At 42.3% G+C, this 12,135-nt stretch overlaps 1 protein-coding gene across 1 annotated transcript; it reads left to right on the top strand.

The window, feature by feature from the left end:
- Positions 1-5,444: 5,444 nt before the first annotated feature.
- NDUFAF4 (NADH:ubiquinone oxidoreductase complex assembly factor 4) lies at positions 5,445-8,812 on the top strand. The gene is made up of 3 exons (XM_075708331.1): positions 5,445-5,571; positions 6,174-6,271; positions 8,516-8,812. The coding sequence occupies exons 1-3, from the start codon at positions 5,445-5,447 to the stop codon at positions 8,810-8,812; spliced, it is 522 nt and encodes a 173-aa protein (XP_075564446.1).
- Positions 8,813-12,135: the final 3,323 nt, after the last annotated feature.

A 12,135-nucleotide genomic window follows, 5' to 3' on the forward strand; every position in this document is an offset into this window, starting at 1 on the left:
CTTTTTTTTTTTGTGATAAAAAATATTAGAGAGATATAATTAAAGAAGTTTTATCAGTGTGCTTCATACAAATCAGACTAAGAATACATATTTCCAAGCTACACTCAGGTTGTGCTGCGATTCAGAAACCCTGGATTTCATGTTTTTCAGCTGTCAGAATGTGCACTTTCATTTGCCAAGCAGAATGTAAGTAAAATTTCAGATCATCAAATAACAAACACTGTAGAAAGCAGGGATTTTCCATGTGCATCCCTTTTTTGCTACACTGGAAAGAAGAGGTCTTAGTCACCTAAGAGGTGGGTCACCCAATGTACTTCAGTCATCTCGGTCCCTTAGGTCAGGCTTACTGGTCATTCGGTCACGTAATTTACCTCAGTCCCATCAGTGCACACTTCGGTCACCTCCCCAGATGATAGTGAACTGCAGGGTAAACTCCATGGAACTGGTCGAAGTTGTACTAAACCTGCTGTTTACAAAGAAATGCTTTGGTCTTTGGACATCTTTATTTGTATTTGTGAGACTAAGTTAATCCTTTCAATCAACACTTTTAAAACCAGAATTAGTATTCACTGAAATGGTTTTGTAGGTACTGATTTACAACAGACACAAATGTAAACAGAAGACAATATTATTTGATATACTATAAAGCCAAATCAACTCACCATGTGGATGGGATCCTCAAGCAAAAAAAACTAAACAGAGTAAGTTTTATGATATCAAAGCATCTAAAGAAAATGACTGTTCTCTTTGAGGGCAATTCTTCATGGGAGGTCTCCGCTGGGTATGAAAAACCTTCCTGGAGAATAGGGAATTATCTTGCTCAGCAAGTTGAATAACAAGGAACCCAATGAACAGGTACAAAGGTCTAAAGTTACATCAATTTATATGCAGTTAATCCAGAAACATGTTTGTGGTCGCTGCATTTACCAGTATGCAACTTGTATTTGTACAATGCTCTCTGTGACAATTCATCATCATAATACAGACCCTCTAATATAGCTAACATAATTCTTACCTGTCAAGTGTATAAACATTCACTCACATTTTTTTCAGGCCCAAAGGGATGGTGTTTGTCTTGGGTGATTCTGGCGCATCAGCAAACCAGCCCAAGATGAGCCACCTCTCCATCCCACCCAGTTTCTTCTCACCACTGGTTCACCTCCTCCTCATTGGAGCCTGCACAGTTGTTTCCATGGCTGCTGGAGTGAAACGATGTGGGTGCAAAGTGCAACCTCTCACAAACCAACCAACCAACCTGGCAGCAATGCCAGTTCAAGGTATTCATACTCCTCCTATCATCTGCCTTTTGTTTCTCCTCCTGTGAAACAGGTAGCTTTTTGTGGGACAGTCAAGCCATCAGTAACTGATCCAGCTTAGAAAAGTTACAGGACTTCTTTTCTTTATTAAATCAGATCAGCTGTCTGGTGTTGCTCGCTCTGAAGAGTTCCTACACCCTTGCTCTGGCAAGAGGGATGAACTGAAGCCAGGGTTACAGGAAAGAATGAGGGTGTCAGTTCTCTCAACTAGTATGGCCACTGAGAAAGGAGCACGAGGAACTGAACCCTATGAGTAAAAATGAAGTAAAAATGCACGTCATTGCTATAATTAATTAATTCCAGTAACAGGCTGCCTCATTCTCAAATATGCTGGCTCCTACTGTGCACTTCCAAGTCAAAGTAACCTGCTAATTGAGATATAACAATCAGATAGGAAAATTATGGAAGATGACCTCAGGTATACCAAGCCACAGTCAATCAGGAGAATTTAAATGTAATGTCTTTGAAATGAATGTTATCTGACAAGGAGCTAGTGACCTGTCTGAGCTGGTGTGTGAGCCTGTAAACATGAGCTTGCTGCATTGTCCATAAATTTCATCCATGTAAGGACTTGACAAAAACTCTTTTAAATAAAGCACTGCAGCCACCTAGCCTTGAAAAGATGCAACTGTTCAGGAACACTGATCACAGCCTGGAGTTAAGCGAAAGCCTTCCATCTATTTGTAGATACTTCAGGAGATCAGTTGAAGCCAATAACACAGAAACAAACTGAATTAAGTAACAGAACAACCAGAAATCACTGAAAGACAACAGTGATCTAAATGTCTATCTTTCTTGAGTTCGTCTTTACAAGTTGCAGGACAGTCATTCTTGCTTGGCTCATAATCAATTCTTGCTAATGCTATGTTCTCTGGTTCTGCCTAACACTGATGAGATAAGGAACAAATGGATCAATGCTTTCATTGTATTTACTGCGAAACTAGTAATCAGGATAGAGGTCTCAATTCCCTGAATCCTAATTGTACATGAATTTGCTAGAGTATCCCTTTAGACTGCCATAAATTATGAACAAACAGCAACAAAAATACAAGAAGAGGAAAACAGTGTCCCTGGTAGAAAACATGGACAGAATCAGACATAAATCTATGCCACTCCTGTATAAGGGCACTTCTAGTTTTCCTCTGCTGTTGACCTCTGGGTCGTTCCCAGACCATAAATCACATAGCAAACCTCACCTGCCTCCTCTCAAAAATTCTCAAGTTGGGCACCCATTACTGAAAAAAGACTCTTATTTCACTGAGATTACCTACCCATCTGGACTAACACTCTGATTCCTGTTTTTCTGAATAGTAAAGACAGCAGAGAAACCTTAGTAGTACCTCACACCAAAACAAGTTAATGCCAGACATTCCTATTCTCCCTTCTCTAAAGGGAATTTTCAATAGATCAATCAGATTTCTGATGCTAGTTAACTACCAAAATTAATTTTTGATTTTCTGTTCAGCTGCAGAACTAGCTGAGAATGAAAAATGAAGAACACACAACATGAAATCAAAACTGGGAAAAAAACTGAAACAAAAGATTCAAAGAATGGTCACAAATGTAATTTTTATTTTCCAGGTGCACAGTAGTTTTAGAAATTGCTTGCTTAGAGGTGTGAAAGGATTTAAAGGAGATCTAGTGTGGCAGCCTCTGGCACACATATATTGTGCGAGTTTCAGTATTTTTCTCCGGTGTGTTTGATGCTGTCCGCTGTTGAGAACAGGCTGTTGGTATACGTGACCTCAGTTGGATAGTCTGTGTTCTTCTCATGGGCTGTTTTGTTAAAGAGCTACTTAAGAACTGATTTATTTCTTTTGTTATTTTTAAATTCCCTGGAAAAATTCAGGCTCTTGGTTCAAGAAAAATGCATCCCATTTGTAACACTGTATAAGCTGAATACACACAGTTTTTAAGCTTTGAGGAACTACACATTCATTTTTTAATAATCACACTTGCAGATACTTTATATGGAAAAAAAATTCCAGGCTCTTGATGACTGATATTTAATATCAGCATGGTCACATTGGTAAAATACCAAATTATCAAAAAAAAAAAAAAAAAAAAAGGTTTCTAATCTCAGTTCTTCTGCTTGCTACAGTCTAAGAAAGATTCTTCAGAATAAAAATCTTGTACTCCTGATGCTTATTTATACATAAAAAGAAGAGCCTTGTGCTATCCTCAGTGACAGGAAGTGACAGGCAGAGCATGACATCATTCTTTATTTTTAACTGACTGCCTTCTGGTGGATTTATTTTGCTGTCAGTAAATATTACAGCAGTGTTAGTCACATTCAGGCTTTACAGAGACAGAAGCCCTGTGCTGAGTTTGATCCCAGAAGCCGGCAGTTCTTAGCTTTTGAAGGGAGAATCTTTATTTCCAAATTTGGCACAATGGCTTGCATCCACAAACAGATTAATATGTCTCAGAGAAATGCTAAAGTACACACCAAAGGTCTAGAACCACCAAAGGCATCCATGTGAATTTTACCATTACAGCTGCATCCGATAGGCTAACCACTTACAAAAATATCAAATCCTGTACTCAAGAACATAGGTTGAGTCAGCAAGTAACTGACTACTGATATTTAATTAAAGTTGCCACCAGTCTGAGTCTGGCAGCTTTTAACAGCATCCATGTTCCTATTACCACTAATACCACTTATCTTCTTAGTACCACTACACATGCAGTGCCTAAAACAGGATAGGGTCAGTAAGTTTTTTACCAGAGAACATAAATTAAAGACATGTTTCTATCCTTCTGCTACACACAGTGAGAGTCTTTAAAATGAAGAAGTGGAGAAACTGCATTTTCAGGATTTCCCGAGAGAGCAGAGATCCAGCACGGACCATGCTTACGCTACCTTGTCTCCATTGCCTTTGTAAATCTATTTGGCTTTCCTCATCCAGCAGCTTGTCTTTTGGCTTCCCTCTAAGGAAAACACTGTCATTCATTATGCAGTATTCAAGCACACTGTAGCCTTAATAACTATCACATCATCATTGTTATTACTAAATAATGCTACTAGTAGAAGACCAAGTTCTGAAAACCCAGGTTTTGCATGTCCACAGTAATAAGCGTGACTAGATGGATGCAAGGGCAGAAAAATACGTGTTTTCCTTCTAAAAAAGAACACAGAGAGAAATTGGGTCTTGTCTCTGTCCTTCATTAACACTCCAAGTCACTTCATTCAGGCAACTATTACCATGCATGAAGAGTCTACAAACAGATTATATACACAACTTAAAACATAAAGGAATTACTTGTTGGCTAATCCACACAGAAGCTGGAATTAATGAGCCACTGAGAACCTCCTTTGGTAAGACACCCCGTGAGTCTTGGTTGACCCTGCAGTCACGTGGAGGAGCATCAGGCTCTATTGCTTCTTGCAGCAGGCGAATAGTCCTTAGCGTCGCTCTTTCTGCCTTCCCTTCTCTCATAGGATTTTGTATCTTTTCATGCATGTTTTTCTTCTTGAATCTTTAAACTGCTGATTCCATCTCAACAATTTTACCTCCGTCTACAATTTTACCTGTCTTATCTTGCATGGCTCAAGACTCAAGTACTTTCTCACAACTCTTTCTTGCAGTTTTAGCAATTTTTGCAGAAGTCGTAAGGAAGGTTATTCAATCCGGCTGAGAGAGACTGAATTCTGAACGGTACTGGGGAACTGTCCAACTTCCCATGTGCACTGTGTCTTCCAGACGGTATCTGCTTGTAGCATTAGGTTTCTGTCACTAAATAACCACCGAGGTGCCTATAAGGAAATGCTGTACACGTTAACGACCGTAAGAGGCACAAAACTCCTAAATATTTCCATGTTACCGTTATCTAATTAAAACTTAAGTAGCGGGAGGCCCCGGGGCAGGCCGGCGGCCGAGGCAGCGCCGAGGGCGAGGAGAAAACACCGCCGGGGCGCTGTGAAATAAAAAAGGCAATCGCCTCGTCTGTGGTTTTCGTTTGGTTTTCGTTTGTTTTGGGGTGCTTCCCCCCCCCCCCCCGCGGCGCTGGCCGCCGCCCGCCCTGGCGCAGGACCCCGGGCCCTTTCCCCGCGGCCAGGCCTGTGCGCATGCGCCGCCGGTCCGCGCAGGCGCGGCGCGGGTGGAGGCGGCGGCGGCGGCGGCGGCGATGGGCGGGCGGCTGACCCGCGTGTTCCGGACTTTCAACGTGGAGAGCCGGGCCCGCCGCGAGATCAGCAAGGAGAAGCCCACGCCCGCGCCGCGGCACCCCACCTCTCGGCTGGACGAGCTGGCGGGTGGGTGCCGGCCACGCCAGGCCGCGGGGCGGCGCCGGAAGGGCTGCCGGCGGGGCGGTGTCCGTGGGCCGGAGCCACGGGAGGAGGGAAAGCGGGCGCTGGGGGCGGGCTGCGTGGGCGAGGCGCTGGGGGCGCGGGGCGGCGGCGCGGCCGCGGCCTCCCGCGGGGCCGGTGACATTGAGAGCGGGGCGGCTGGGCTGGGCGCGGGGCATGCTGGGAGCCGTAGGCGGTTGCTGGGGGCCGTTGCTGGGGCCGTTGCTAGGGGCCGTTGCTAGGGGCGGCCGGCGGGCTCCCGGGGCTGGGGCGCTTGGGCCGGGCCGGAGTCGGCCGCCGCACGGCAGCGTCCTGCAAGCGGGTGCCTTCCCCGTACCGCTCGGCCTGGGCGGTACCGGGGCGCCGCTTAACGCTGGAGCCGGTGGAAAGGTGAAACCTTCCCGAGAAGCACCGTGCCTCCTGGGAGTCGTGCCGTTCCTCCGGGGAAGCGGTTAAAGCCGGCAGAACTAACAAAAAGGAAACAATGTGACTCAGATCTGTCTTTTCTCTCTTTTTTTTTTTTTTTTTCCTTTTTTTCTGCCTTCCCTTCTTCTCCCCGCTACCTTTAGACCACCCGCAGATACAAGACGAAATTTACAGGAAAGACGATAGGCTCCTCACCTTCTTAAAAGATATTTATGTCGAGTCTAGAGATCCACCTGCACGGGTGAGTATGGCTCTCTGTAGGAGGCATACCAGCATCAGCTTTGTGGTTTTCAAACTGAGCACAAATTCTGTATAAAGAAAAATGCTTTCTTAGTGCCTAAAAGCTACCTTTTTTATAGATAAAAGTGATGGTTTCGTTACTCTTTTATATGATATATATAGTATATAGACTGATACTAGCACAGACTGCGTTTGACCCTGGGTCTTGAACACGTGACAGATTGTGTTTATACAACCTTTCAAAAGCTTGCGCAGTCTTCCTTTTTCATATCATGTTGATCTTACTTTGTTTTTCACCTAAATTCCCACTTCTGCTTCCTCTGAGGCAGAAGGACAGTTGGCCAGCCTTTGGCAAAGAGGCAGGAGCTTGTCAGAGATCTCTCATAGAGCTGTTAGAAGAAAAGAGATTGGGACGACCCTGGGAGCATGGATGTGGTAGAGGACAAAGACATTAACATTTTAGTGGAGTCTTTACTGATGTTAATGTCGTACTGTGCAGAGACTTTTCCTTATGTGGCTGAGGAAGTGCCTTAGGTTTTTTCTGCATAACCTTCAGGATTATTTGGTGATCAGTTTCCTCATTGCCAGCAGCTGCAGTTTTGACTTGGAAGGCAGACCATATACCCCTTCCAGTAAAACACAGGCTGGGGTTCAGTATCCTCTTTTCCACCATGTTACAATATGGCTTGTGTGTTTTACCTGTTGCATTATTGGACTACTTTATTCTAGCTGCTTTATTCAGTAATAAAAGTTTTATAATCATCTAGCAATAAAATTCCTAAGTCTCTCTAATTTGCCACTTTCACAGTACTTTGTATTAAAGACTAAAAGTATTTAAAAATGCAAACAGATTTCTGCAGTCTCTCCCTGAAGTTTCCAAATAACCTCTATCCTTAATTTTCATAATAGAGGTTAGGACTCTAATCCTGAAGTGCTGAAGGTCTAATTTCAGTATCTTTCAATATTCATTGTTAAGCCTGTCAAGAAAGATCTGAGAAAAAGCCAAAAGTGGAACAAATCTTAGTGCTTGATTCCGTGCCTGCTCTGAGGTTGCTGCCACGTAAGACTTGCTCTTGTGTGTCTACTTGCAGTTCTTAGGAAAATTAATGTGTTAGCATGGAGGCTTGTGGGCAAAACTTCATGCAGAAGCTTCCTTCCTTTCCTAATGTTATTCTGAATACTTTGTGCATTGTGTATGTATACATAACTATATGTATATTTGGTATGTCTGTCTGTGGTAAGTGGAAAAGCACCAACTTGAAGTCCTGAAGTGGCAGATACCCAGAGACAGATCATTTTATTAAGACTTGAAAAATTGTTCGCTATCTGAGCACAGTTTTAGCACAAAGGAAGGAGTGGAGAAGTAGTAGCATCATCAGACGTTCTCTGTAGTTTAGAAAGACATGCAGTTAATAGATGCTGTAGCATCCACGTCAGTTTTCTCAGCTTGTGAGTTAATACAGAGTGTCTGTGGGCTAGTCAGTGGCTGTGGACTCCGATGACTTTAAAAGTACTTTTTCTTAAATTTAAGAAAGGTTTTTGTTGTGTCTTTTCTGCAGTGTCATTCACTGGTTTAATCTTAATAAAAGACAATATGGGGAAAGCAGAGCTGGTTTGGAAATGACTTGGAAATATGAAGGGACTTGGGAGAAGAGACTTCACGTATCTGAGCACTGAAGTAGTCATGGGAATTAAACTCCATGTGATGCTGCAAAATAGTTTCTTTTTGTCCAGCAAAGCTTGTCCTCTAGACACAGCAAAAGAGGGGATATCTTTTAGTTGCAAAACTAAAATCTGAAAATGAAAGGCAGGGGAGAGAGACTGTATGAAAAAGCTTTCCAGTGGTATTGGAAGAAGGATACCAATTTGTAGTATGAGGTTTTTCTCCCCTTGCCATTAATCAGCACCAAATATTAGGTTATCTGCATTTACATTTGGCTACCAAAATCTGTAGTTTGCCTTGTTTGAAGGTCTGGCGAGTCTGTGCAACATTTAGAGGTCAACGGATGGTAGCTTTTCAGAATTTGGGTGGGGAATGACATATGTAGAATGTCTGTGGGAGAACTGACAATTTTTGTGATATCAAGAAGCAAGGCTGGCTAAGCATGTATTTTTTTTTTTAATGCCGTGAAAAATGGGAAAGCTAACAGGAAATGCCATATATAGGAAAACAGCTTGGCTGCTACAGTATGCATAGTAAACAGAACTGATGTTAAGCTCTTTTTGTTTTCCTTCCCACAATTAGGTAAAAGATGGAGGTGGTGAACATCTTCCATGTAAACAGGAGGAAAAGAGACTTACAAAACTAGGCCACTTGGGAGATCTAGATGTTAAGAAAGTTCCCAAAGGCAAAATTTCCATTGTGGAGGCTCTGACGCTTCTTAATAATCATAAACTTCATCCGCAAATATGGACTGCAGAGAAAATAGCAGTGGAATACAGTCTGGAACTGAAGGAGGTCAACTCTCTTCTGGAATTCTTCATTCCTTTCGCTGTGCAGGAATTTCCTAAAGAAACCAGAAAAGCTATAAAGCCAACATAAAAACAATGACCAAAACCTTGTGTGATCTCACTCGTGTCTTGATTTTACTCTTGAGTATATTCAGTGTCTGAAAAGAGTTGGTATCATGCTATCCAAAAAGGCTGCTTCCTTATACCAGTAAGATGTATTCAAGCAATTCCATTCTATATTGGATGGCTTCAGTTGAATGCAGCAATTATAGGATACAGATTGTAAACCAGAATATAACTAATAAGTTGTATGAGAGCATGTCACACAATTCTGATTATCCCATTCATATGTTACGAGTTTGGTTAAAGCACGCAAGTTCTAGTGAGAACTTTGCCTTAACAGATTGCGTTTCTTGGGAGAGACTTCCTGGCTGTCAGCTAAATCAGTGCTCTGTGTATTAGCTCTGTAGTTTCATGTTACAGCGTTCTCTCAAGGACTTGCTGTCAAAGTGTGTGTATGTACAAACAGCTGTATTTCTTTTGTATAAGAATGGAATAGTATTTATACTTTATAAGGAAGGTTAACCACAACTTCATTTGGGAAATTCAGCTGTGTCAAACTTAAAATAAAAAGAAGGTGAATAGCAAGAAGGCCTCTTTCTGATGCTGGAACAGTAATGGCTGATGTGTAGCTCCTCTTCCACTCTATTCTGATTTAGTTTAAGTATCTGCACCTCTCCGGGTACTGCCCGTCAGCCAGTGAATTTGTAAAGAGTGATGATCTTCTAGCATCAGTCTCTTGCAGCAGTCTATGGTACCTACTGTATGAGAGAAAATGGTTCATATTATAATTAATAGGTAGCTATGAAATGCAACCGGATCTACTAATTGGATCTAGTAGGTCTTCTGTAAATGTCTGCCTCTCCTGTGACAATAACCCTTTTTCCCATGGAGGCCTTGTCTGACTTACCCAAATGTGTGCCAGATCGGGTCACGTTCACTTACAGTAAGTTACCCATGTGCTACCGGATTGAAGATGAACAGCATCCTTTCCAATTGTTAGTAAAGGACGACACAAGCTGTGAGGTGGTAGTAACAGTGGATTGTAACCATGATACTGTGACTATTCAGGTCTGTGTAGGTGAGGAAGAAGTTTTGCACTGATGGTTAATACTGTAGTGAAAACCTGTTCATGATTTCCAGATAAGCTGGGGCGGAGAGGGGATAATCAGGAATGATACTTAAAAATGCATTATGGTTGCCTTCATTCAAAAGAAGCAAAACTTAATTTTATGCAGCACTAACATTCCTAGTGCCGATCACCAATGCAGTTGAATTTATTAAGAGGGTGGAAGTCAGTACGAGGCCTACAATGTAACTTTCTTTTTCAGAACTTTTCTGCCAGGTCTTAGATTTTTAGACTCTGGTAAATTATCTTACCAAGATGATGATCAGCTTTGCTATTTCACAGCAAGATTCTTTCCACTTCTCTCTGAGATTGAACAAGGTATTTTCAGTACAGTTTGCCACAATATATTCAAGGTTTTGCTTGATTCATTTCTGAAGTGCATAACGCTGTACCATAGTGGAAGATGACAGCTAAGTGCATTGTGTAACAATTCAAAATTGTTAGTCTTTGGATGTGTGGATTGGGGATAGGCTTGTCATTCTTCCTGTAATGTAATAGGGACAGAGCTGCACTCTGAAACTAATGCATCTGAGTTATGTGCCACGTTAAGATTTGTTTTCCACAAAGTACTCTGTTTTATAGAATGTTGTAACAGAAATACTTTATTGTTTGAGTACTGTTCATCCTAATGTAATAGGTCAGGTAATACTCAGAAAACAGCTGTGAAATGCATTTGGTACAGATACTGCTGTTATTACTGGAGACGCTATGGTTTCCTTCCTTAAAAATGAATCTTTATTTAAGTATTGGAGTTGATTAAAGACTCACTACAGTCAGCACCAGAAAACAGCTTAACCATGCCCCTTGACTAACTTGGTACGTGTTTTGGCTTCTTTTGTCTGCCTTTGTGAACTTGTGATGTGGCTACAGGGTTGCAGTACCCTGTTTCACACAGAAAGTCCCTAGAGGCATTATGGTATATACTACTGCTTTGCTTACGCTCTTCAGCAGGTACGTGCTTTGGGATGCTTGGCGCTCATCATGTTCAATGCTCCAGCCATACCTTCAGGACAAAATCCTGTCCATGAATGAGCTGATTGCAAAGCTATCCCTGGTTTCTCTGGAGCCAGGATCTTGTCCTCAGAATATATTGTCCGTGATGGGGAAGCAGGCAGGTCCCACTGCACAGAGGTGGACCAGGAATCCATCTCCCTGGAAGCAGGTGAACTGCCGGTGGCCCAGAAGGCTCCTCTGGAGCAGGGAGCTTCTCCAGCACAGCACATTCACTTCAGGAAAATTAGACGCAATGCAGTTTGCTGTTGGCACACAGATTCTTCTGCTGGTTACCTGCCCCACCTGCTGGGCAATGTCAAACCAGCATTATGAAGGCATTGCTGATGGTATGGGATCATGTAAAATCTGTACATTTTTATCTATCCAAATTATCCATAGCCTGAATGTTTAGCTTTCACTGTCTCTTCAGACATAGAGTGTTTTACTTGCCCAAAGCTCACAAGAAGATCCAGGAGCATGGATCTTTTCTCTTTGCTCTGGTGAGAAAGCCTGTCCCTGATGAAGCACTCTCAACGCTACCACCTTGTCCTGTGAAGGCTACGGGCCACAGCCAGCTGCAAGGTCCTTGGCAGGTGTGTGCTTAAGCTGTGTTCAAGTGAGTACGTGTTTGAAGATAATGCTGTCTTTAGGGTTGATGTCTGGGACAAGACTATTCTCACTGTTGCATGTTTTCTGGAACCGCTTATTTTCTTTCTTACAGTTTGAAGGGACTCTACTCATCAGTGATGTTGCCTGTTTCTGGTTTTGATGCAATTTCTAATTGGAAGAACAATGGTATTTTCTTATACCTTTAACTTGGTTTTGTCTGTGTCCCTTTCTATCTATATCCCTTTCCTGCAGCTGTTTGGCTGTCAGCTTATGGAAAAGGTATTCTTTAAGCAACTGTTTTGAAGAGGTAATTATGGGAAATTTGTGGGAACGTGCAATTCAATTTTCTGGTACTTGTATGTGGAGACTTTTTCACACGTTTCATTGCCACACCTGTGGTGCACCAAATTTAGCTCAGATGGTTTTAGCCACCATATAGAATCATTACATTTGGTAGGGAACAATCTGCCTCACTCAAACTGCTTTGTTCTTGCCGAATTGATGTAAAATGTGTAGCGAGTGTAAGTTTGTAAGCCTATAACGGAGTTGTTTCATTTCTAGTGTAAATGACACAGAGCTAATGAACTTCTTTATATGTGGCATTATTACACCAGTTCTCCAAA

This window comes from Pelecanus crispus, chromosome 3, assembly GCF_030463565.1.
Source record: "Pelecanus crispus isolate bPelCri1 chromosome 3, bPelCri1.pri, whole genome shotgun sequence".
NCBI classification, from domain to species: domain Eukaryota; kingdom Metazoa; phylum Chordata; class Aves; order Pelecaniformes; family Pelecanidae; genus Pelecanus; species Pelecanus crispus.